General features: G+C 48.5%; 3 protein-coding genes and 1 long non-coding RNA gene across 4 annotated transcripts in view; 3 read left to right on the top strand and 1 right to left on the bottom strand.

The window, feature by feature from the left end:
* The first annotated feature begins 8383 nt into the window (after positions 1-8383).
* Positions 8384-10635, top strand: LOC122647152 (60S ribosomal protein L2, mitochondrial-like). Its single transcript, XM_043840641.1, is given in 4 exon segments — positions 8384-9981; positions 10330-10402; positions 10404-10548; positions 10550-10635. Coding segments are annotated over 4 exon segments (1146 nt in total). The 5' UTR covers positions 8384-9092; the 3' UTR covers positions 10589-10635.
* A 1926-nt stretch (positions 10636-12561) lies between these two features.
* Positions 12562-13523, top strand: LOC122647147 (60S ribosomal protein L2, mitochondrial-like). Its single transcript, XM_043840635.1, has one exon. It carries the CDS (start codon positions 12679-12681, stop codon positions 13291-13293), a length of 615 nt encoding a protein of 204 aa, XP_043696570.1. The 5' UTR covers positions 12562-12678; the 3' UTR covers positions 13294-13523.
* On the top strand, positions 13502-17337 carry LOC122647140 (ribosomal protein S3, mitochondrial). The gene is made up of 2 exons (XM_043840627.1): positions 13502-13634; positions 15649-17337. The coding sequence occupies exons 1-2, from the start codon at positions 13561-13563 to the stop codon at positions 17264-17266; spliced, it is 1692 nt and encodes a 563-aa protein (XP_043696562.1). The 5' UTR covers positions 13502-13560; the 3' UTR covers positions 17267-17337.
* A 6245-nt stretch (positions 17338-23582) lies between these two features.
* LOC122647156 overlaps positions 23583-25568 on the bottom strand; it is a 63371-nt gene continuing 61385 nt past the window's right edge. Inside the window, exon 4 of the long non-coding RNA XR_006330812.1 lies at positions 23583-25180. This is a non-coding gene — a long non-coding RNA (uncharacterized LOC122647156). The remainder of the gene's footprint in view (positions 25181-25568) is intronic.

Below are 25568 nucleotides of genomic sequence, written 5' to 3'. Positions count from 1 at the left end.
TCCGGTATCGATAGGTCGCTGGAAAACTCGACAGGAACGGGTTGCTTACTCGTTAGGCCGCTGGAAAAACCTGACTTGGCAGATCACTTCCCAGGCTGGCATCGATGTGCCAGTGGCTCTTGTGTGCCTCATTTCTGCTCGGATGAAGTACCTAAGAGGGCAAGTTCCGTTTCACAGCGAATCACTTCCAGGCTGGCATGCCTTCAATCTCTCTTGCCAGTGGCCCTTGTGTGCCTCACTTATGCATGGGTGACATTTCCTATCGGTCGGACGCCTTTTTCTCTCTGGCCGCGGGGTTTCGTTCTCGTGGTTGGCTCGCCAATTGAAATTGCCTTGGGTCACCCTGGTCATTAGCCTATCTTGTCTCCGATGGTCCCATCTTTCCTATCAGGTAGCAATCCCACCTGCCATTAAGCCTGACCTGACCGGCTCGTATACCTTTTTCTTTTTAGTCGTTATTGAGTCTTATAGGATACTTCTTATAAAAACTATAGCCTTCTAAGGCTAAGAGAAAGAAAAGATGGCGCACGGCGCGTCAGGATAAGGCTTTTGAATCAATAGTTGTGTCCGCTTCGCTCTCAAACTGTCCTTCAGGTGCAGGTGTAGTACCAACAAAGTCAAGTTCAAGCTCCGGGTCGGATTTGACAGCGGACTTGATGCTGAGGCACAAGAACCTTCTTTATGGAGGAGAGGAAGATCGACTGACTATAAGATTTTTATTAATAAACTTATCGATTCGGAGAATGCCTTTGCGAGTGCTTGGAACTTGCATCATCGCCTGGAATTCTCCGAATCGACAACCTTTCCAAGGAGGAAAAAAAACCTTTGCTTGCGCGTGGAGAGAAGAGTCCGATATCCACTGGTCGAGGAAGAAAGCTGGGATTCTTGCCTTCCTACCCGGAATGGACTGTTTTGACTACTTTGACCCCCGCCACGGGACAAGTCGGTTTCCTTGGTCATTCAAGCTCTTCTTTTCGTCTTCCTTTTCAGTATGGGAGGAAGATTGGGGCGACATCGTGAGAAAAAAAAATCAGTTTTTTTTTGAAGCGTTGATCGACCAAAGTTCGCCTTTCCACTGACTGACTCGTCGGACTGCCCTTTCTGACCCTACCGTTCGTCTCGTTCACTCATTGGGAAAGGAAAGGGAAGACGCAAGTCTTGCTCGAAAGCATCATCGGATGCAGTCTAAGAATCCTTTGTTTTTGGGCTTCGATCATCTATGGGCTACCGACTGCCTTCACTTACTGCTGAGGGGAGTTTGTGCCTAACTTTCCTCCTGCTCTTCCCGCTCGGCTAAAAGAACCTTCTTCAAAAAGGTATGAGGGCTCTATCGAGCGCCTGCCTACTGGTCCGCTTGGACATCTTGTTCCAACCACTATGTAACAAAACCCCTCATTTCGGTCTTCAAATTGTGACGAAAGCTGTTGACGGCTCAACAAGGAAGAGAGAACGAGAGCTAGCTCGTCTGAAGAGAGGTAAGCAGCGGCCAGCTTGTTGTAGTCCTATAGTTCAACCAACGCTGTGGAAGGTTCTTTCTAAGCAGCGTAAGAAAAAGCAGTAGTCAAGGTTACGAAGTAAGGTAAGCTGGCCAAGTCAAACTAAGCAGAAGTTGAAGGCGGAATGCTTTTGAACTCTAAACCAGATTTGTCAAAGTAGCCGACGAGTTGATGGGTTTGAGAGGCTCCTCCGGAGCTGCGAAGGAAGGACAATTAGAGCTCAGTCCCGGTTCGCTTGATGACGGCGAACTACTCTATTCGGAAGCGGGGGACTGAGGTCGACTCCGATCGAGAGGAAAGCCTGTGTGACCATTGACTGTGAAAAAGGCAAAGAGTCTTTCGCGCGGAAAGGAAGATTTTGAAAGGAAGGGGACCTCGTGTGAGGAGAAAGCCCATGGAAAGATAGGAGAGGAGGAGAAGCATTGAAGCGTCGCCCCAAGCCCTATTTTCCAGCAATGACCGGTCAAGGTCAATCAAAGCGGGGATTGACAGATGATTCTCAGCATAGAAGAGATCAACACAAGTCTGATCACCATCTATAGAAGGATTGAACGGCGGATTGATCATCGACTCAAGCACGTATTGCCAGCTTCAAATTACAACATGTCCCCTGAAAGGTCAAAAAAGAGCGCCTCCCTCCACACTAAACCGAGAAACCGGACCCTTGGAGCTGAACCAACAAAGCATTCCATTGAATGAAGCCCACTTCCCTCCGTCAGAGCTACTTTCGGGGGAGAACTCTTGCTCCCTGGCTCCCTGAAACCAAGAGACGAGACAGAAGATGCATAAGAAGCAGAGTAAACTATAGATGCAGAGTGAGCCTCTATCCTATGTGACGGAGTAGAGAAGAGAGCACCTTCAACCGACAACTTCGTTGCCTGCTCTTCCTGCTCGGCCAAGATGTGTTAAACGGAACCTTCTTCATAAATGTCTGTAAAGGTGGATAATGTTACTACAGGTCTGCTGCTTTGACTCTTTCTTTTTCCACCTACTGTGACGAAAGAAAGCAAAGAAACTCAGCTTCTTGCAGGTCCCAATAAGCGGGTAACTGAGGTCTACTCGTCAAGTAAAGCCTCACTTTTTTCAGCGAAGGCCAGAGCCGATTCAATCAATGCGACTTCGTCCCACCAGTCGAAAAGGAAGGAATATTCTTTGGCGGGCAAGGAAGGAAGAGGCAGGATATGTCGTCAGTGTAGAAAGAGAATCTTCTAATTCAAAAAATGCCCTTTTTTTAGCCCACTCTCTTTTTACGTAGCCAACTAGTTGGTGTACTCTCCCTCGACGCTGACCCGATAGAAGCCAAGACATAGTCTCGATCTTTTTCTTTCCTAGCATTATTGTCAACCATTTGATCCTAGTCGTCTTGCGTGGAAGGAGCCAGATGACGGAGACTTTACTCGACGTCTTGACCCATCCATAGTCTGCTAATCTAATCCCAACGTCTTTGATCCTGACAAGCTTGGATAGGACTATATCTCTGTCTTTTGTTTGTGTAACAACACTGAATGTACAGTTCCTTTGTTCTTCTGGCTATGGTTCTTTCTCTTCTTACTTGTTTTTTTTAATTTGGTCCGGCCTTTTTCAACCTCTTCTTCAGGTGTAGTATCTGAATACGAGCCTTGTTCAACTGTGCCCACAGACCCGTAAGCCCTCGAGGCAAGGCGAAAAGGAAGAGATGCTCTGGCTTTCTTTGGTCTTGAACTCGCTCCCCGCTCGAGAATGAATGTTGGAAATTCTTCGATGACATGTTCCTTTGAGTGCACTATTCCTTAGCTGTGCCTGTTTGGTACCGAGCTCTTTGAGGGCCTTTCTTTATCCGAAAACGCTAAAAGGTAGTGAGTGGAGTTAGGCACAAAGCGATCCTCAGCAGCCGAAAGAAGCCTTGTTCGGTCTCCTGTTGAAGTGGTGACTCACCTGCAACATAAGTTTTGCAAACCTAGGTGAATTCCACTTTCCACTGGACGAAGGCAAAAAGAAAGAGATAGAATACGACGGTTTTTCAGGCGTATAGAGAATGACACGATCATCTAGCCTTGGTCCTCTCATCATCCGATTCCCGAAAGGCGGAACTGAAGAACGCACTGTTTGGGACTGGGCACGACCCCTCTTCTTTCTTTAGACTATCGTTTTTTTGTTTTCCGGATGTGGATTGAGCATTTTGTTGAATCTTGTTTTCGCGCTTGTGAACATTATAATTAAAACCCGGACAACTGGATGCGAATCTTGCTCTACCACCCCTTTCTTTAAAAAGAAAGAACTCTAGTGAATGGCTAAGAGGAAGTGCCTCTGGTATTTCAGTTTCGACATGGCCTTGATCTTCTGGTGAAGTGGCAGTAAGGTGAGCCTTATCCAATCCCTTTTCCAACCAAAGATACTGAGTCTGACCGAGGAAATGAATATTGTCTTGGCTGTCTAGCTATGACTAAAAAACCTACTTGTGACAACTCGACACTGGAAGCTTTGATGAGACTCTTTTTGCCAGCACACGACCATAAGCTGTCTTTGCTTATTTCCGTTCTTGGCTACCCTCGAATGGCTTGGTACGCGCTTCCCGGCCCCTCACTCAGTCTTGGATGCCGATCAGTGGCCTATTTACCGAATCATGATTCTTTTTAGTCCTATTGTTGCAAACGAATAAGACGGTGCTGATTCCGATGTATTATCTTTCTATGACATTGAGTCTACCTTTTCTTTTTTCTTGTACATGACCTCTTGTACAGTCTTTTTTCAGGCATTCAAACTATCATGAAGATTGAAATCCTGGCGATTATACCAAACCGTTCTTCCAGCGAAGTGGTGTAATTAGAGCCTTCTTCCTCTGTTCCAATCTTCTATCTCGAGAAGCGAGCGAGCGTGTCTAGGTAGGGGAATCCGGATAGCGCGTTATAGTCTTGACCCGAATGCGTTCTCTAATTTCTTACCTTTCGTCCCGGGCTCTGTCCCGTACGGTATACATACTTTCGTTTATCGAATCCCTGTTAAGGTTTTCTATGTCCCCAGACATTGATTGCTACACGGAATGTAGGATCAACTCCTACAGTCGAGAGAGGAACGAACTGAACCAAGACTCGAAGACAGAAAACGAGAGTGAAGGTCCTTTTTCTCGTTGACTGGCCCTTGTTGCACTTACTTCATCCTTCTGTTCACTCTTGCTGAAGTATTTTTACCGCCCGCTTCTTCCCTTTCGGGTCTGATTGAACTGAACTACGCGGGACCAACTGCTCGGTTGGGATTCGTTCCGGTTGGTGTTCAGTCATAAGCCTTTCTCTTTGGGTTTTAACCTGTCAGGCCTCGTTCACTCCTTTCTGACTCATTTCGGTTCCACAACTTTCACACCACGCCCTTGTTCCTCCCGCTATGGCTTGTCTAGCCGCCCCCCTCCGAAGGGACTATCCTTTTAGACTCGTGCGTTTTGCAGAGCGAATAAGATGTGATTCTCAGTCGAAATGTCTTTGTCTGAATCTAGTTTTCAGTCGATATAGCCTTGTCTAAAATTGCATTGATGAGTTGGAGTAATGCTTGTTGCGTCTCAGTCTTCTTCACGCTTCAAGCGGCCCTATGTCATGGCTTCCACAAGGTCCATGGGGCTGGTTAAGGCACAGCTTTTATGATTCTATTTCCGACTGGTCTTGACAGAGCCTGAATGCAAGAGTCCGTTATGTGACCGCAAAGCTTAAGCGCTTTAGCTTTCGCACTTGACTTTTCAAACCAAGCTAAGCTAATAAGCAAGCAAGGCAAAGCAAACAAAGCAAGAGAGCTGATCGTAGACCACTCTCTCCCGGTGGTCGAGCTGATCGTAGAGCACCCTTGATCCGGGAAGGAAGGGAATTCTTTCTTTTCAAAAGAGGGATGGCGGGTGGGTATAGAACCAGAATAGGAGCAGAGGAAGGGCTGAGATTGAAATGGAATTTTAGATTGAAATGCCACTAAGGGCTGGAATGGATTTTGAAAGAAGGTACCGCGATCTAAGCGCTAGGTATGTGCCTAGTCTATTCCCAAGTTGCTTCTCTACATTTAGTACTCCCAAGGGCGGTGGCTGGGGCAGGTTAAAGTATGCTCACCGATCCCCCCCCAGATGCAGTCGTCGTTGCGTCTTTGACCGGTTCGTACTTACTTGCGGAGCGAACAAAAGCGCGCTTTGGAGAGATGCCCTGTCTCTGAGGTCTTGCTATTCGGTTGGGGTATAATAATAAAGCTTAAGGCTTAGTGGCTTTCGAATGAGATCCTGCGGTTACTGCCTGCCAGAGGGGCTATAGGACAGAAAAAGGCTACCCTCCTGAGTCAAAGGGGGAGTTTTTGAACCTTTAGTGCAGCGAGGGCGCTCGAGTTCTTGAGACCGGGGAGGGGCACCCCCGGGCATTGATTAAGTGAGAGAGGAATGCTTGAGACCAGGTAGGTGTAGGAAGTCAGGCCCTGGAAGGGTTTGGAGGCCGAAGACGGCTGAGAAAGAAAATAGCTTTTCAATATGTGGAAATACACTTCGGAATGGAACCTATTTTGTTTGAATGAACTTTCGGACTTCTTTCAATCGGGAACCTATCTTGCACCTTCGGAATAGACTGGACGCGGTAGATCCTCCGAACCTCCCTTTTCTCGCAGCCCAACACGACTTTGACTTAATTGTCTCTTTGAACTCCTTCCGTACCTGTTCAGCCGTGAACCACTTGGCTTCTGTGGCGAGAACATTTCCCACCCCACTCTGTAGAGAGAGCTTAGTCCCTCTTCTTCGGGCTCTCTTTAGTTTGGCCGGTCTTCGGTTAACACCGGCTGTCGATCAGGAATGAGGTCGTCGATCTCCAACTCAACCTCAGGTTCAGCCGCCTCATCCAACATGGAGGGCTCTTTCAATCTCAGCTGATCAACATTGAAGACGGGGTGGCGGGCAGTTCTAGTTTGAACGCATTCTCCCCGACCTTCTCTTGCAGAGTGAATGGTCCCGCAATGGTTTAAGCTTGCGGTTGGTACCCTTTAACCCTTACTTAGGCAACTTTAACCACACTCGATCTCCCACCTGGAACTTATGATCGGTTCCGTGTCGGTCGTGCCTTTGCTTCTGTTGCCTCTGCGTTTTCTCCAGAGTATCAGCAACCTGCCGGTGGTACCGCCGTTCTCCAGGAAACTAACGGCTCGCAGCTGTTCAGCCGCTTCTGACGGAGATGTGCCGCTGACTGGGTTCAGGACACAACCATCGTCCGAACCGTCTGCTACCAAGTCCATGGGGGCCTTTGGTTGGAACCCATAACAAACTGAAAAAGCACTTCTGCCGGTCGACGAATGCGTGCTCCGGTTGTAGCAGTGTTGAATGAACGGCAGGGACTCATCCCAGACCGGGTAACTTTAAAGGTGGTCCCGATGTGTTATTCTCTTCCTTTGAACCGACGGTTCTATTGGTGACCCATTCAAAATAAGCTGGCCACTTTGACTTTGATTAGCCAATAGAGTGCGGGGTAAAAAAAACCTCTTCATTTGCTCCCGTTAACGACCACAAAGGCATACATAGAAGGCAGATGAGAGAAACCGCTCGATGAACGATGATTGAAGATGGCAGTCCGTAGTAGACCACTACATTTTGGAAGCAGAATTCGGCCAGCGCATCGACCTGAACTTACTGAATCCGGAAGGTCGACTACGACAAAAACGTAGTTATTCCCCCTCCGGCAATCGTCCTACGAAATCTATGGTTATTTTTCCCATGGCCTGGAAGGTATTGGGCTGATAAAGCCCCAACTTCCTGTTGGACGGCTTCGACGTGCTGCATAGAGCACACACAACCCATCACCGTTGGACATCTGCTTCTATCCTGGGCCAATAAGAATGCCTTTCCAGGTGAGCCAGAGTTTGATCCACTCAAAAGTGTAATCCAACTCTGGCGTCATGAAGGACCGCGAGACGCCTTTCTTTGCCCGACATACTCTGCCGTCTTTGTAGAGTAAGTCGTCTAGCCGGCTGTAGCCATCTGCCGTCTGCAGTCGGGCCGTCTTCTCCCAGACGCCTTTTGACGTCCCTCCGAGTACTCCGCCGTAAAGTCCCCGAAGTCCAATAAAGTGGTAGAAACAGCAGTTGCGGCAACTACTGGGGGTCTGGACAGAAAATCTGCAACCGTCGTTGGCCCTTCTTTTCTTGTACTTGATCACCAACTCGAACCGTTGCAGGAACTGAAACTCACTTCATATGACGCGCCTCCTGAAGCTTGGACTGCATCTGTAGATACTGAAGGGGCTTGTGATCAGAGTGGCCTATTCGTAAAGCGTCTCCTTCCCGAGCAAATAGTGCCTCCAGTGTTTCACAGCCAGCACTATCGTGTACATCTCCTTCTCGTACGTGGGATAGTTTAAGACGGCTGTATTGAACGTCTCACTTTGGTACGCGACCACTCGGCCGTCTTGCCATAAAACGGCTCCAAAAGCATGAGTCAAAGCGTCCGTCTCGATTCGATTTCGAACGGCTTCTGAACGTCTGGCATGGCCAGAACCGGTGCTTCCCCTACTCTCGTCAGCTTCCAAGCCTCTCAACACCCTGTTTTGTTTAATGAGAAAAAGCGATCAAAGGAGTGTGTTCGGAGAATGAGCCTCGGGGATTGGGTATCAATTATCGGTTTCACTGCTCCATGGAGGTGGGCACCAGACCCGCCGTAATCTCCTGTTATTCCCTGGGTTGTTGGATCAGCACTGGCCCCAATTGAAGCTATTATTGCATCGAAGGGTATGTTAGGTGCATCTCGAACAAGATGATCCAATTCCCCGGCTTTGACGAGGTATTCAATCAGTCCCGCATTCATCTCTTATCCGTCCGAGTGAAATGGGTTCATTCCGTCTAGCGCAAGAAGCACCAGCTGCAGATCAATCCGATAGCATATCTATACCTAGGAGCAGCACTGGCTAAGGATCCGCACCTGTAAGCGGAGCCGAGCAGGGCTGGGCCCCTACTAGTAAAGGGAAAACGGAAGTCATTCAGTTTACTGAAAAAAGAAGTCTCTCATAATCTCGTATTTTATACTAATCACAGTGGCTATCTTTCTTCAAGTGAGAGATCGGATCGAGAAACCATCCCCCAAAGGGTGCTGCTTCGGTCACCGGTGGTGTTCCAAACCGGCACTAGCTCTATAAGTCTTCAAAACAACCCACTGGATTTTCTTCTTCGTAAGGGGAGGAAGATGAGGCTAAACAGCTATATTGGACTTTCGATTTTGCGTTGTTATTTTCACGAGGTTGTAAATAATCCAATGTTCAGTGAGATGACTTTACTACTGACTGAATCGCTTGAATTAGTGGAAGGAAACGAGGCTTCTGGCCCGGCTGGTCCCACTGGAGAGGAGAGTTTTGACTGCGAAAGAGGCAGGGGCGCGTCTGGTGGTATCGTATATAAGATCACGGCTGCATTTAGGGAGCCCGAAGGGCTTCTTCAACAAGCCGGTAGTGATCTCACTTTCGAAAGAGAGTCTCGACGTGGCGGTGTACACGTAGCTCCATAGCGGAGCGGCTACCGGGCGACCGACCTATCGGACCTGGTAAAAAAGCAAGTGAAAGAAGGACCAACGACGATCCTATCCTAAAGGAGAAGGAGGAGGAGGAGGTGGGCTAAAAGCGCCTGGTTCGAATGATTACGAGATACACAATGAGACAAAGCCTACAGGGGAGAGCACTTAGACAATTCACTTTTTTTACAGGGAAGTCTGCTGGGAGGAATTCCTCAGGGCGTATTACGGTTTTTCACCGAGGGGGTGGATCGAAGCGATTGCAGCGAAGAATTGATCTGAAACGAAGCACTTCGTCTATGGGCATTGTAGAAAGGATAGAATATGACCCTAATCGTTCTTCTCGGATCGCTCCAGTACGATGGATCGAGGGGGTGCAGCTACGCCGCCAGAGGAAATGCAACACGATAGAAGAGTTCGCTCCGCCGCGTAAGATCCTCGAACCTACCACGACCACCATCCGCGGCCTATTTTCGTTCTCTTCCCTGCCCGGGAAGGTGGATCAAAGAAAGGTAGCTTGCTTCTCTCCTGGACTGATGGCGGCTTATGTAGTGGTCGGCCTTCCTACCAGAATGCCTCCTTGGTCGAAGAGCCAAGCCAGCGCAGGCAAGGTATATCCTTGCGCGAAGGACGTTTTCTTCTCTGCCCTCTCCTCTCCAAAGGCCAAGGGAGAGACTGCATCCCTTTCCTTCGGTAGCTCTTTTGGTTTCCCAAGGATAGCGGTAGCTGGGGCAAAGCCCGCTTTCTTCGCTCCGCGAATGAGAGAGAAAGTAAGAGGAAAAAACACGTTCTCTCTTTGCGAGGTCCGAAAGTGGAGAACGCATAGCATTCTCTGGGCACATAGGATCAAACGTAAAGCAGCGCTTTCTTGGCAGAGTTTTAGGCGGCAAGAGACTGACGGGCTTGTTGGAGCTGCTGAGCATAACGAATCGAAGCCGAAGACGGATCAAGGTAGCTTGCCTGCCAAGCCGATAGGCGAAGGGCCGAAGGATGGAGCGTGCAAAGTCGATCGTGCACCTGTCGTGTGACCCGTTGGTCCTAAGCAATGTCTTTCGCGAAGCGACCCACAACTGCACAGCTCTCCTTTATGTTAGGGGGGCACTCAAATGGAACTTCGATCGGATGCGGGTATCCAATCCCGCCGCTGAGATGTCAAGCGGATTCCTGGGCCTTGACGAAGGGCCGGCCACCTTTTACGTTAGTTGAGCAAAAGGCCCGGGGCATAGCAGGATGAACCAATGTGAATGAGTGTAAGCTTCGTTGCCCGAACACGATTGGTGCTGACCACACTAGGTGCTACCGTGGTAGCAAGAGAGGCCAGGCGGTGACAATTGAGAGGTTGTCACTGAGCATTCCTAGTCACACGGGAAGAGAGGTCAAATGGCAAGGCCATACGCCCGTTTGGCTCCTCGCGGAGTATAGCTCATATCCAAACATCTGATTGGGGAACGGGGCAACGCCCATGAAGCTCCGGCGGAAAGGGAAGGCCTGCCAGGCCGTATGCCCATGGGTGCAGGATTCTTCGAAAAAGCGCGGGCTGACTCGGAGACCTGGGACCTTGGCTTAGCAACGAATGAAGGGAAGCTCTTCGAGCTTTCTCCGCCAGCGGCTTATGTAGTGGTCGGCCAACTAAAGCTCGCGTTGCTTCGCTTCTCTCCCCCCTTACTGAACTAAAGTAGTCGTCGGCCTTCTATAAGCGACTTGTCGAGTCCCATTCAAGCTAGTTGGGGCTTTGCTTCTTGTAGTCGGCCCGTAATGCCTCCCTTCATTTGCTTGCCTCCTTCCAGCCCAGAATGCCTACAGACTAGAAACTAACCGCTAGAAGCTCACCCTTCGGGTGTCGCTTCCAGCGCAGGAGGCCAAGCATTCTGCCAGACGTCCCGGCCTGAGAGCCCCGTTCGCCTTTGGTACTTCAGTATATCTTCAAAAAGAAAAGCGCTACTTCAATGCAGCCTTAACTACAACTACATTACGCAAGCCCCACCGATACCTACCTATAGAGTCAAAGTACCAGTGACGGTGACTTTGACGGTTTATGGATTCAGTAAGCTAAACTCCATCAAACTCCTCAATCAATATCAACAAACAACATGTCGTGACCAGCGAAGAAAACAACAGGGTGGTCTACGATCAGCAGCAAGCAAGAAGCCGGATGCGCTAACGCGCCCCCAGCAAGAAAAGGCCTACCGCTAGATAAACGGGCTTACGCGCCCATGCAACTAAGCAACGGCTGATCGTAGACCACCGTTGCCTTGACTCTGTTAGGGGCGCAGTAGTTTGTTTGCTGCGCGTGCTAACGCGTCAAAGCATGCTAACGCACAACGGCGCGAGCGACGTTGCTTCTTTGGTCGTAGATCAGCTAGCCGTTGCTTCTTTGGTCGTAGATCAGCTAGGGCGCGGAAGCGAGCCTTTGGCTCGCCTTGTTCTGGCGCGCGCCTTACTCAAATAGGGGCGGAAGGACTTTCTTCTTGGTTTAGAGTTGGGCTAAGTAGCGCCTTTACGTCTAAGGGTGCTTGAGCGCCTAGCGGCTTGCTTTTTGGCCGCTTGCGAAGAAAGCCCCTAACCTAGGTTGGGCTAACGCGCGCCCCTACCCTAGACGGTTAGGGGCTTTCTCGCTTGTTGCCGGAGTTTGTGATCGTAGACCACCCTCCGTTTGCCCTTTATTAGTAAGGGGCAAGCACTTGGGCGGAGTAAAGCTGATCGTAGAGCACCGTTGCGCTAACGCGCGCGCTGTAGTTTTTCAGCTTGGTTGACTTTGTAATGTAAACTAACTAATAGGCGGCGTTTATTCAAACAAAGGGAACCGTTAATCCTTGGGTAAGTAGTACAGTACGACAATTGTTGTACTATTAAGTAGCTGTACAACAGAATGTCGTTCGCCTTTACTTTTGTATTGAGTAGTACTTAAGTAGCTAAGTTTCCAAAGGTGAACAGCCCCCTGTCCTTTATAGTCGTAAAGAGCTTCTCAGAAAAGTAAGGAAGGAGGCATTCGAAAGGCCGACCACTATATAATAGGCATTCTGGGGAAGGCCGACGACTACACGGAGAGATCTCTATACCAAGTCATGAGCGATAGCGAAGCCGCCTATAGGCGAAGGGACGAAAGCCCGGCGAAGGTTAGACCTGAGAAAGTACGAAAATAAGTACGCCCACGGAGCGGTGACGAAGTCACTTAGCCGAGCCGAGGCCCACGGAGCGGTTATTGAATAACTTAGTCGAAGAAAGTGAGATTTTGGTTATTCAATAGCTTAGTTGGTTGAAGGTAAGTGAAAGAGTTCAACTAACCTTAGCTGTTCTACAAAGGGGAAAAGCCCACGGAGCGGTTACAGAGTCACTTAGCCGTCTACAAAGGGAAAGGCGTCGGTACGGAGTTGCGTCAGCTGTGGATATAGACTAGGCTAAGGAACGGAGTCAACAACTATGGACCGAGACTACACTAAGGAACAAGGAAGCTTGACTGAGCAAAGAAGTCAAGAAACGAAGCTGCTTCTCTAATAGCCCCGTTGAATAGGAGGGCGAAGGCTTTTTGAAAAAGTCTTTTTTGTCTTGTAAATCAATTTATAAAAAAAATATTTAGAGAGAGGGGGCTTCAAGTTCTTAGGAAGAGCCGTACGAGGCAGCTCACGTACGGTTCGGGAGCCGAGCCCCAGCACAGGGGCTTAGGTCAACACTTATATAATAGCCAGTCATCAATTGGAAGCGGGCAAGATGGTGATGAATTGCGATTGGTCCAAACCTTCGACCAGCGGCTTCTTGCGACCTGCCCAGAATGCCCATACATACCAAGACCTTGTTCACACAGCGAATAAAGGCCGGGTGGAAGGGGGCAGTCAGCTGGCTGCTTCTTGGCCACGCCCCCCTGCTTATAGATACGATATACTTGATCTAAATTCTCAAATAGGAAATTGCATACCATTAGCCGATATACGTATAGGAACATGGGTACATGATATTGAATGTAATCCAGGTCAAGGCGCAAAGCTGGCTCGAGCCGCAGGAACTTTTGCAAAAATAATGAAGGAACCAGCACCACAATGTCTTGTGCGGCTACCTTCGGGTGTTGAAAAACTCATTGATTCCCGATGCCGAGCTACTATTGGTATAGTTTCCAATCCCAACCATGGTGCACGTAAGCTTAGAAAAGCTGGACAAAGCCGGTGGTTAGGCAGACGCCCCATTGTTCGTGGTGTTGCAATGAATCCAGTGGATCATCCTCATGGAGGAGGTGAGGGGCGCACGAAAGGAGGTAGACCTTCGGTGTCACCTTGGGGGAAGCCCACCAAAGCTGGATTTCGGGCAGGGGTGGGGAAACGCAGAAATTAGTTCATGCCACGACGATCTATATGGAAGGGCAGTCTTGTTGATGCATTCCTGTTGAGAATGCAGAAGAAAAGAGATCTTCTATTTCGCCGGAATTCGTTGATTGCTCCGTACGAATTTACAATGGAAAAACTCCTGTTCGTTGTAAGATCACTGAAGGAAAGGTTGGTCATAAATTTGGAGAGTTTGCTTCTACACGGAAACGAAGACCTTCGAGAACAAATATTGGACCGGGAAGAAAAAAGGGGAAAAAGTAAAGTCTAAGCGCATATGGCACGAAAAGGAAATCCGATTTCGGTAAGACTTGATCTGAATCGTAGTTCAGATCCAAGTCGGTTCAGTGAGGGCGACCGCGAAAGTCACCGAATGGCTCAGTCTTTTCCTTCAGTTTGTCCCATATTAAAAAAAAAGGCGTGGGAGGACGTTGCAGATGTCCGGGACGGACACGACTTCTTCTAACGCTAGAAGACCACAGGAAGACACCCGGGACCAGAGCATGTCGTGAAAGAAGCACACTGGACGGGCGTGCTTCGACCGTGTCTCCGGGGCGCAGTTGAATGTAGATATCATGAACGCGAGGTGCAGGATACCAGGCCGAGAAACCCGGGCAACCACTCCCCTATGTGCCGATCGCTAGCGCATCCAGGGCCCCGGCGCCCAGCTCAGCTGGAGAGGCCTAGCCTGATCTGAGAAGTGCTAATTCGGTTCGGATAGACTGAATTCAAGAACGCCGCCGCCCCTGGAATCAATAAGAAAACAAGTGCTTCGTTTCAGATCAGTGAATAAACCGAAACGAAAGAAGAGACGTTTCTCGCTCGGCGCCTAAAGCGCACTATGCTCCGCTTCAACAAATGAGAGTTTTCGGTGGAACCGGTGAACCACGCGAGCTGGTTAGATGCGTGGGACAGAGGGCTCGTAGTACCTGCTAGCGCAGCTATGCAGTGGAAGGGAAGGAGCCTAAATCGACCCCCTTCTTTCTTTTTATTCAAAGACACAAAAGCAGTACAAAGAGATTGGACTCTCGGATGAGACTAAGCAGCTACCGACCGTTCCGACGCGCCCCTGACCTATCTTGATGTTGACCGAAAACCCTATCTAAAGTGGAGCCTAGTGTAAGCTGTCAAACAAATCATAGAATGGAAAAATCAGAATAACCACTAGTTGGGATATGGATGGAGTCTCGCTCAGTAAAGAGAGTTGTAGATTCGTAGAACAGGCTGGTTGTAAATCAGCGCGCGCTAGCGCGCTACAACTAAACTAGCAGCCTGCGGAAAAAGGCTAGCGCGCTACAACTAGCACTTTGAAGCCAGCAAACGGTGCACCCTTACTATTCTTAAGTAAATAGAATAGCTCGAAAGCCCCTAACCTGCAAACGGAGGGTGGTCTACGATCACAAAGAAAAGGCCTTACTATTACTTACTCATAGGGGGGCGCGCGTTAGCCCTTAAAAGGTTTAGAGTTGGGGCTTTCTTCGCCCTGGTCTCCGACCACCCCTGTAGTTTTCTTCGCTGGAGCGCAGGAGCGCCCTTTTATATAGGGGTAAGGCTTTTTCAGCTTGCTGCATGGATTCTTTAGATCTAAAGAATCCATGCTTCCCCCGGAGCGAGACTCTATCCAGATCTCAAAATGGAAGAACGAGCTAGGCGGCCGGCGGGCAAAGAAAGGGGGCGGGCGGGGCCTTGGCGAGACGTTCTTCTTTCGTTTCGAAGCGTTTTGCCAAGAGAGCGAGGGCGCCCTTCTGGGGTGGGGGCGTTTCCTTTCAAATGACAACTGCCTCTTCCTGCTGCGGGGGCGTTGCACGAAACCAAACGCCCCCCGCCCGATCAAGTACCAGTTGCTTCGCTGGTAGGCCCACTTAGGTTAGGGGGGCATTGTCCCTCAGTTCTTACCAACCTCCGGTGTGTAATCGACATGTTGCTAGCTGATTATCGGTCGAATAAGAATCATTGATTCCCTCTGCTGTCCATTTCTTATTCATTCAGGGCGCTCGGCCGGTGCTCCTTTCTCAAACCAGAACAACTCTGAACGTTAGGGAAGATAAGGGAAGACCACCTGAGCGAACCGACCGAAGGGACTTGACTTATCCGAACCGAACGTTAGCGGCTTAAGCTAAGCCTATCACGAGCAGCGTCGCTGCTTGATCGGCGGGGAGGAGCATCTCAAAGTATGGGGCAAAGGATCAAGCGCTTTGACTTTGTCCCCCGGGATCCACCACAGGTTGGGTTTGAGAGCCGTGTGATGGGTGACTATCCAGCACGGTTCGGAGAGCACTTTTAGTCTGCGCTGGTGAATGGAAGCCCCCCCTATCAAGCAAGAAAGAAGCGGCTCTTCCCACGGCGGAGTCACCATTGACTCTATTTATTATTATGGTAAATCAGTGTATCAAGATGTCAATCTGAGATCTTATTTCGGTTCGATACGTCCACCTACGAGACTCACCTTTGGCTTTCGTCTCGGTAGGTGTATTATTCTACATTTTCCCAAAAGAACATTCATTCATTTCTTTCTTCCCCGTCGACCACGACGACTGAAACGACGCGACAAATCCAGACCCGGAAAGGAGAAGGGCCGGTGGTGGGCTTTTGGGAAAGTCGGGCCGATCGGGTGTCTTCATTCAAGCGACGGTACAGAAGAAGAACGAAACGAAGTGAGAGGCCGGGGGGCAGGGAAAAGAGTCGAGTCGATCAGGCTCGACGACCGGGAGAAGCAAAACGAAATCAGGATTTGGCCGAAAAAGAAGCAACGCTATGGATACCATGACCGATCACCATCGAGAAAGAAGAATCTTTCTAAATCACTTCGGGTCAGCGGGGCCTTCAAGCATCCGAAATACGCCGGGGTTGTAAATGACATAGCGTTCCTGATAGAAAATGACGACTCCTCCAGAAAAACGAAGTTATTCAAGTTCTTTTTCCCAAAGAAGTCCCGCTCCGACGGCCCGACGAGTCATCTACTTAAAAGGACCCTCCCTGCAGTGCGCCCCTCCTTGAATTATTCGGTCATGCAATACTTATTGAATACAAAGAACAAAATTCATTTCGACCCCGTCGTAGTTCTCAATCATTTCGTGGCACCGGGCGTGGCTGAACCATCTACGATGGGGGGAGCGAATGAACAGGAAAGAAGCTTTGATAAGAGAATACGTTCTCGCATCGCTTTTTTTGTAGAAAGCTCGACCAGCGAGAAAAAGTGTTTGGCCGAAGCCAAAAAGAGGTTGACCCACTTCATTCGCCAAGCGAATGATCTTCGCTTCGCGGGAACAACAAAAACCACCATCTCGCTCTTTCCTTTCTTCGGTGCTACCTTTTTCTTTCCAAGGGATGGGCTTGGGCTGTCTAAGAACCTTTATTTTGAGGATGCCCGGGAACAACTCCTAGGTCAATTAAGGATCAAATGTTGGAACCTCATGGGTAAGGAGAAGGTAATGGAATTGATAGAGAAATTCATAGACCTAGGTGGGATAGGAGAATTGATAAAGGGAATAGAGATGATGATAGAGATCATACTGAGAAACAGAAGAATTCCGTACGGGTACAACTCTTATTTGAACGAAGTGAAAAAAATGCGATCTTTGTTGTCTAATAGAACAAAGACTAATACCTTAATTGAGTCGGTCAAGATCAAATCTGTTTATCAAAGTGCTTCTCCGATTGCTCAAGACATCTCTTTTCAACCGAGGAACAAAACAAGATCATTTCGTTCCATTTTTAGTCAAATAGTGAAGGATATTCCATTAGTAATGCCAAAAGGGGTGGAGGGGATCCGTATTTGTTGTTCAGGTCGATCAGAAGGTGCAGAAATAGCTAGAACTGAATGCGGAAAGTATGGAAAAACATCTCGTAATGTATTTAACCAGAAAATCGATTATGCTCCTGCGGAAGTATCTACTCGTTACGGAATCTCAGGTGTCAAAGTGCGGATCTCATATAGTAAAAAAAATAAGGGACGTGCTATATCCGAAACGTACGAAATATAGTAAATATCGTAAGGGCAGATGTAGTAGGGGTCGCGAACCGGACGGTACACAACTTGGTTTTGGAAGATATGGCACTCAAAGTTGTAGAGCTGGTCGTCTTTCATATCGAGCCATTGAAGCAGCGCGTCGGGCTACAATCGGACAATTCCATCGTGCTATGAGCGGACAATCCCGAAGAAATGGTAAGATATGGGTAAGAGTTCTCGCAGATCTCCCTATTACCGGGAAACCTACAGAAGTGAGAATGGGAAGAGGAAAAGGAAATCCTACGGGTTGGATTGCTCGTGTGTCCACGGGACAAATCCCATTTGAAATGGATGGTGTGAGTTTGTCAAATGCTCGACAAGCCGCTACATTAGCGGCGCATAAACCATGTTCGTCAACCAAGTTTGTTCAGTGGTCGTAACGTAATTGGTTAGTGGGGAAAAACCGGGCCGGGACTCAAAAGAATTAGGCGAAGTGTTTGTTGTGTTTGTTCCTGAACGACGGAAGTGGAAAGACACTAAGGGAGAGGGATATACTCCTTTATTTTTTTAATCGCCGAAATTGTACGACGTGGTATCTTGATACCTCCAGGCGTACTACCCTGAAACGTTACGGTTTAGAATTTCCGGCCCGGTTTGGAAAGTGATAGTAGTAAGAATAAGAAAGAGAAGAGCTAAGATTCAGGAAAGGATGACCTTAGGGGCGCAGCGGTTCCATTTTTGAAATGGGAGTCGTTTTTTTTTCTCCCCGGCCCCCGGCCTCGTCGTGATTGCCTTCCTTTAGCCGCCCAGCAGAACAAGCGCCCCTTCGGATCATCAGTTCAATGTTGAATGATGAGGAAAGAAAGGAGTTGATCTCCGAAATGGGAGAAAGGAGGAAAAGTCTTTATTTTAGTATATGGGGGGTGTGGGCTATGTATGTAGAAAGGGATCAGTCTCTATCCATCCATCCGGATACTCACGTAGGCTACCAAGTAAGTAAATTCAGGTAGTGTATAAATAACAATGAAGCAAGCCAACAAGCTCAAACAAGCAAACGTAGGCTTTCAAGCCGGAGTGCGCTAGCGCGCCCAGCTGAAAAACTACAGCGCGCGCGTTAGCGCAACGGTGCTCTACGATCAGCTTTACTCCGCCCAAGTGCTTGCCCCCAGCAAGATACGGCCAAAAAGCCGCGTCAGCGCTCAAGCACCCTTACCATTATATTATTAAGTAAATAGAATAGCTTTCGAGCCAGCAAGAAAACCAAAACTATAACAATTGGGCTAACGCGCCCCCAGCAAGCAAGAAGCCGGATGCGCTAACGCGCAACGTCTTCGCGCGCCTTACTCGAATAGGGGCTCATCCGTTGATTCTTGGATGCGCGTTAGCGCTTTACTAAACAAGCAACGGCCCTACTATACTTACTACTAATAAAGATAAAGGCTAAAGGCGCCTCGCCTTTGCTCTAATAAGGGTTAGTCGTTTCGTTTAGTACGAGATCGCTTCACACCTCGCCTGATAGTGGACTGGTGTGGTCTCACCGGCAGAAGTCGCCCTGGCTTTTCAAAACGGACAGGCGGCCTTTCAAATAGGAGGATGGAAAGCACCAGGTCCTGATGGTTACCCGGCGATGTTCTTTCAGACCTATTGGGACATTCTGGGAGAAGATATCTGGCATATGTTGGAACACTTTTTCCGCAGTGGTTATCTCCTTCACAAACTGAACCATACCCATATTGTGCTCATCTCTAAATCATCTGCCCCGTGCACCGTGTCAGACTACCGACCCATTAGTTTGTGTAATGTGGCATACAAAATAATCGCCAAAGTCCTCGCCAACCGTTTACGGCCTCTTTTACCATCCCTCATCTCACCTTATCAGAGCGCCTTTGTCCCCAAGCGCCAGATCTCAGACAATGTCCTCATTGCACATGAACTGCTACACACACTTAAAAAGAAACGTGGACGGGGGGGGATTAATGGGTCTCAAGCGTCACATGTCTAAAGCTTATGACCACATCGAATGGCCTTATCTTATGAAGGTCATGGAGGCGATGGGATTTTCTTTGGACTTCTGTAACCGCTCCGTGGGCTTTCAATGCGTGTCCACAGTATCCTTCTCTGTCTTGCTCAACGGGTCACCCATGGGTCACATCGTACCCTCTCGGGGACTGAGGCAAGGCTCGAGAGACCTTACTTGTTCATTTTATGTGCTGAAGGCTTGTCGCGAATTCTTCAACGCCAAGCTGAAGCCCAGCATCTACAAGGAATGTTGGTTGCAAGACGAAGTCCCCCCATCTCCCATCTGCTCTTTGCAGATGATTGTTTCCTCTTTTGTCGAGCATCCCTGTTGGATGCACGAACAATGAAGGATCTGTTGTTAGAATATGAGAGGGCTTCTGGTCAGAAGATAAAGAACTCAAAATTAGGAATTGTGTTCAGCAGAAACGTAGCATCTAGGCATTCACGCATGTTACGTCGTCTGTTGGGAGTTCGACTACTAGGTAATCAGGACCTGATAACTCAGCTGCCTCCCTCTCTTTTTTGGCAAATCCAAACAAGCTGCTTTCTCATGTCTCCTTGACCGTCTTGACAACAGGATTCAGGGGTGGAAGTCTAAGCTGCTCTCCCAAGCGGGACGCACCACACTCATTAAAGTCGTGACCAATTCCCTCCCTCTCTACTCGATGTCCTCTTTCTCCATTCCCAAAACCATCTGCAAAAAATTGGGGCTAATCACTCCAACAGCAAACGAAATCTCTGGGCGAGATCTGACTCGACTAAGGAAAGATCTACTCCGAAAGATCAGAGAAAGAGGAGCGTTTGATCTACTAATAGCGGCATAAGAACAGCCACTATACCGCCCAAAGCGCCTTACTAAGCAAGACGCATTTTTGAGACATAGTGATCCATACTCTCTTTCGGGGGCTTAGGCGAGGACCCCTACCAGTTTCTTAATAATCAAAAAGAAGTTACAGGACGTAAAAGCCTTACCCCACCCCCAACTGACGCTGAGAAGCTAATTACAATGAAAGCACTGACTGAAGAGAAATCCCGTCGAAAAAAAAAATAAGACACTTTACTATGATTCGGATTCATTCTCTATTCCAGCCTTAACTCCACAGGTGAATAGGCCCAGGTCAAAGATGAAGGCGATGCGATTATAGGGCAGCCGAGGCGTCAGTTCATATGAGTCAGATGAGTGCCCCTCAAGCTACAGCACTTGATTTGGAAACAGCACGGCGGATCGCTAAAGATATATAATGAGTTAATAGAAAAGACGGCTCAGCAGGCTGAGCTACAGAAGGAGTATGCAGGGCATGCCTGTGATATTGCCAATAAGCTTAAATGGGCAGAGTTACAGAAAGAGTTTGAAGAAGCCGAGAGGCAGATAAGCCTTCATACTGACTAGGGGCCTGCACTGATTGAGACTCAGAAGAAAAGAAGCTTTCAGTGAAGGATCGAGAAATTAGGACTTTCAAAAGCACTGCAGCGCTCTCATTTCGGCCTTACATAAACGAATGACTGAACTTCAAATGTTGACTCGAGAGATTCTTCTGATTCTCTAGGAATGAACTTTCAATCATAAGTTGTGGAGCAGAGAAGGAAATTGCTAATGTGTCAAAGACAGTATGAAAGAGCCCCAATGCCAATGGTTTCGCAACTCGAGACAGCCCCTTTCATTGAGGTGGCCACCACACCAGCCAAGTATAAAGGATAAAGTTCGTCATTTTGATGTGTCGGCGATGGTGAGTCCAGTTGTCGGGTTGCAGGAGACATCCAAGAAATGTCTTGATAAGACAAGTTCAATAAAAGTTAGAATAATGAAAGCCCAACATGTCATTTCAAACAGCAAAATCCCCGGACAATTGTTTGTTATTGGCCAGCTAAATGGATGCTTCATTTGAGAAGACGGGAGGTAGCTTTAGCTTACTTATTCTTTCTTTCTTAGTATGCGAAGCCCCAATACTGACTCTATAGGGGAAAACGCCTTACTTTATAGGGGCGCTCCTGCGCCCCGCAAAGAAAACTACTGCGCTACCGCGCTTTACTTACTCTAAAGGGCGCGCTAGCCGTTGTATATAGTCGGGCCCTTGCTTGTTGCCGGAGTTTGTGATCGTAGACCACCCTCCATTTGGTCGTGCTGCTATGATGTAACGTGCAGTCGTCCCGAGGCAGCAGGATGTATGGTATAGGGCCCCCTATTTCCTCTCCCTTAAAGTCTCAATGGGCAGTGGCTTATTCGGCGCTATATCACAATTCATTCATTCTCGGGCATAGCTGTTCACGAAACGTGGCATGGGACATCTGTCGGCGGCGGGAGTCTTACATCCGAGCGAGAGGTCAGACCAATCCCATTCATCCTGGTCCGATCCGAACGGATCTTGTTGAATGAATTGATCCATTGTTGTATGTCCCACTTCTTAGTGCATTTTTTCCTACTCGGACCCGCCGTACTTCCTTTGTTTGACTACTCCTGAGATATGGTGGAAACATTTTGTTATGGTGGAGAGTGGGGAGTGAAAACACCAATGCAGCAGAGAACGACCGCATGAATCGGAATCAACTTAACTTATTAAGACAGACGACCGAGAAAGAAAGGCTCCGCGTTCTCCAAGTGGTTGATCTTAGCGTGCTAGCCGCTGCTTCATTTCGTATAGTGATAACGCTTTCTCTTTCTTAGCGCTCCGCCCCGCGGAGAACTCTGGTTGCGCGGCTTTCTCTTATAGGTCTATTTTCTCTGACTTGACTCAGCTTGACCTACTTGACTCAGCGGTTAGAGTATCGCTTTCATACGGCGAGAGTCATTGGTTCAAATCCAATAGTAGGTAAAACCGGCCGAAACCCCTGCTTTTGCCAGCATGACAGCAAGCACGGACTGGCAGCAAGGTGCTGTAAGCCTGAATGACCAAAGCATCGGTTGCTTCCACTTGTGGCCTTCTTCGACCGACAGACAAGGAACCCCTAGGATTATAGGCTTTGAAAAAGAGATGAAACCTCTTTATTGCCGATCCAGTAGTAAATAGCGGCCAAGCCTAGGGAAGATGGAACTCCCAAGACTGAGTTGCATGGGAGGATAGGAGGTCGGGCGGGTCCAATAAACGCCGATTCCAGAGGTTCACTAGGGGTCTCGGACTGATTCATGGGGATCTTCTTCACCGGTATCTGCTGGGGAATCCGACTCATCCATTATGTCTGGTGCACCCACCCGAAGGATCTTAAGTTCGATACAAAATCAGGACCCGGGATAGGAGGAGGGAGCAAATCACTGATTCATGCACCACCTTGAAAGTCCGCTCACATTCCACTCCTGATCCAGCTAGAGGGCACTACTGAAGATAGGAGGAATTCTCTGCTGCTCTAACTCTCCCGCGGACAAGAGATCAGATTCCCCTTCCAGAGGTATCAGTTACCAGTGACAGGAGCGATGAAGGCCTTCTAATCGGTGCTCGGATCAGAATCAGTTCAATCGAATCCCCTTGAATGACACCTATCAGATCTATTATCCCCCGTGGAATCGAGAACAGGAGAAAGAGGAAAGGAAAGGCGCCGGTAAGGCGATCTTGAAGACTGAGACTGAAGTGACCGCCCACCCATCTGATGAAATCCAGGAAAAGCAGGCTTGTTCGACCAGAGATCAAAAGCTGCTCGGAAGAGGTCACTGATTGCCCGGAGTGACAGGCAGGATCAGATCGGAATCAGTCCCACTTTTTGTCGATTACCCCAAAAATGGATAGCCAGTCAGCATTGAATGCCACCAGTCATTATGGCCAGACATAATGGATGAGTCGGAGATGGCTCGAAGAATGATTTTTTGAGTTCGAGTTCATAGATAAAGGAAGGAAAGACAAAGACTCTTCCTCTTCATGATGCATTACTCATCCAACAAGCTGAGGGGCACCGACAGGCTTTGAGCACCCGGGATAGGAAGTCCATTACTGAGAAAAGTTGCCTCTTTCGGTGTTTTTGTCTATTACGCAGGGGCAAGTGAATTGATAGGATTGAATATCCCCCAGGGATGGCAGTTATCAGCAGCTTCGCCTACTTCTTTATTGAAACACAGGAATGGTAGGTAGGGTCGGGGAAGATCAGTTGTGGGAGATAATCACATTAGATCTCGGCCAAGGAGGCATGCTGATATGAGAGGGGCAGCTCTCAATTGAACTGATTGGACCGGAGGAGAAATGATCGATATGCCGTATCCGATGCCAGAGGGAATTTATTTACTAGAGGGTTGAAATATAGGAATTCTTTAATGATTTGCTCGATCAAGAATTCAACCTATTGACGGCCATGAGTTTTGTACTGCCATTAGGATCAAATCATAAGGAAGTTTTTTACGGATTTATTTGACTTTTATCAATCGCCCGATGCGACTGTAGAAGTCCGAAAAAGAATATAGATTGGAAGATCTATTAGAGATGAAGATCAGCTAAGGAAGTAGTTCTCTCTATAAAATATATACTGATTAGAGGTGCATAATGAATGAAAATGCAACAGGAAGGCAGGAATGATTGAATCGAGTCAAATTGCGCTCCTCTGAAACAGTCGGGGTATACAATATTCAACGACTCCTTCAACAACGCCTCTAGTTCAGCTGCACCCGGTTGGCACTTTGTGAGTGCCAACCGGGTGTCGCGGTGGGAGTGTCAGCCGAATGCTCAGAGCTAAACAATGATGGAGAACTCTAACATCTTCGACTCTGTGGGCAGAAATCGCTTTATGGTAATGGTAGAGAAAAACCTTTCGAAGAATGAAAGAGAATATAAAAGCTCAGAAAATAGGAGAAACCTTTCTTTCCCGGCCGGGTGGATGGGAATGATTAAAACATTGAATCTAATTCAATCACCACCTGGGTTCCTGGAACAGGGGACAAAATCAATCTCTGGAAACACTCAGTTTGTGGAGAATGCCCCCTGGAGGAAGCTCATTGCAAGGAAACGGAAGTGGGCGTGCACTTTCAATGGTTCAATGGTAAGGCATATCTAAAGTCTGAAATAGGAGCGCCTTCTCTTTCTCGCGCGCGCCTTAAAAAAAGAATCCGAAGAAGCAAAATGGCTTTTTTTTGCTCCACTACGAGCTAAGCTAAAAGGCGTGTCGAAAAACGAACTCTGGACAAAGTGCATTTCTTTCTTCAATCATTCATTCGATAGGCGTGATTCCCCGGAGGCAGGACACATGCAGTTCACTCGGCCTATTGGAATAGAAGGATTTCTTATGCTATAACTTCCTGCTCTGCTCTCACGTTCATATACCATACCCATGGGGAAGAGGACCGAACGGAACCTTAGTGGCTGGGAAACAGAGATCCCGCGGAGAATAAAAATGGGATTAGATTCAGATTCAGAAAAAGCAAAAAATGGGGGCAAAGTCAACCTAACCGCTTACCTTTTCGTAAGCCGCGCACTTCAGGCCAGGCCTTACAATAACCAACCTCACAGATCCCACTCAATCTTTTACACCGATGTATCGTACTCTCTCGACCAGGTCATCATAAGAAAATACTGCTAAATCTTTCCGAAGTGAGAGAAGGAGGGAAGGCGCGCTAGCGCGCTACTCTGGCTCGCTTCTGAAAGCGGAGCTCGCTGCTGTTAAGCCAGCAAACGTAGGCAACACAGCCTGCAAACTCCGGTCCGAGACCCAGCAAACGGAGCAAACGAAGGCTTTCAAGCCGGAGTGCGCTCAAGAGCAAACTCCGGAGCGAAGAAAACTACAGGGCGCGCGCTAGCGCGCATCCATTTTTCAGCATGCCCAGCAAGCAAGAAGCCGGATGCGCCCCTAACAGAGTCAAGGCAACGGTGCTCTACGATCAGCTCGACCACCGGGAGAGAGTGCTCGTAGATCAGCTCGACCACCGGGAGAGAGTGCTCGTAGATCAGCTCGACCGCAGGCTGGTTGTAAATCAGGGGTGGTCTTAGACCAGCTTACTCTCCATTGGGCTCATCCCTTGCTTGCTTGTTCTGGCGCGCGCCTTACTAATAATTGGGCGAAAGCGAGCCTTTGGCTCGCCTTGTTCTGGCGCGCGCTTTTATATAGGGGTAAGGCTTTTCTTCGCTTGGTTGACTTTGTCAGAAAAGAAAGTAGGTTTCGGGGGTTCATTGATTAGTAAACCTCCGGTGCTGGTAAGGTCGGGACCGTGGTCGTCCGTCTCCGGTTTGCCGGCCGATAAGATCTCTGAGATTGACCAGCCAGCTGGGTTGGTTTGGCTATTCCTTTCTATTGAAAAGGAGTCAGCTGTCTGCGCGAGTCACCTTCTTCTAGGCTCCGAGTCACCTTCTTCTAGGCTTCGCTGGACGACACGGCATTCTCGTTCAAATATAGGCCGGCCGTACTTGTGA

Source organism: Telopea speciosissima, unplaced genomic scaffold, assembly GCF_018873765.1.
Source record: "Telopea speciosissima isolate NSW1024214 ecotype Mountain lineage unplaced genomic scaffold, Tspe_v1 Tspe_v1.0012, whole genome shotgun sequence".
In the NCBI taxonomy this organism is placed as follows: domain Eukaryota; kingdom Viridiplantae; phylum Streptophyta; class Magnoliopsida; order Proteales; family Proteaceae; genus Telopea; species Telopea speciosissima.
Note: the sequence above shows the minus strand (reverse complement) of the source record. Positions and strands in the feature narration are given on the sequence as shown.

Excerpts from the sequence above, each read along its gene's own strand:
- LOC122647140 (XM_043840627.1), top strand. The coding sequence starts at position 13,561 with ATGGCACGAAAAGGAAATCCGATTTCGGTAAGACTTGATCTGAATCGT. Across the intron at positions 13,635-15,648 it reads GATCCAAGTCGGTTCAGTGA|TTATTATTATGGTAAATCAG; the intron begins GGGCGACCGCGA and ends CATTGACTCTAT.
- LOC122647147 (XM_043840635.1), top strand. The coding sequence starts at position 12,679 with ATGGTGATGAATTGCGATTGGTCCAAACCTTCGACCAGCGGCTTCTTG.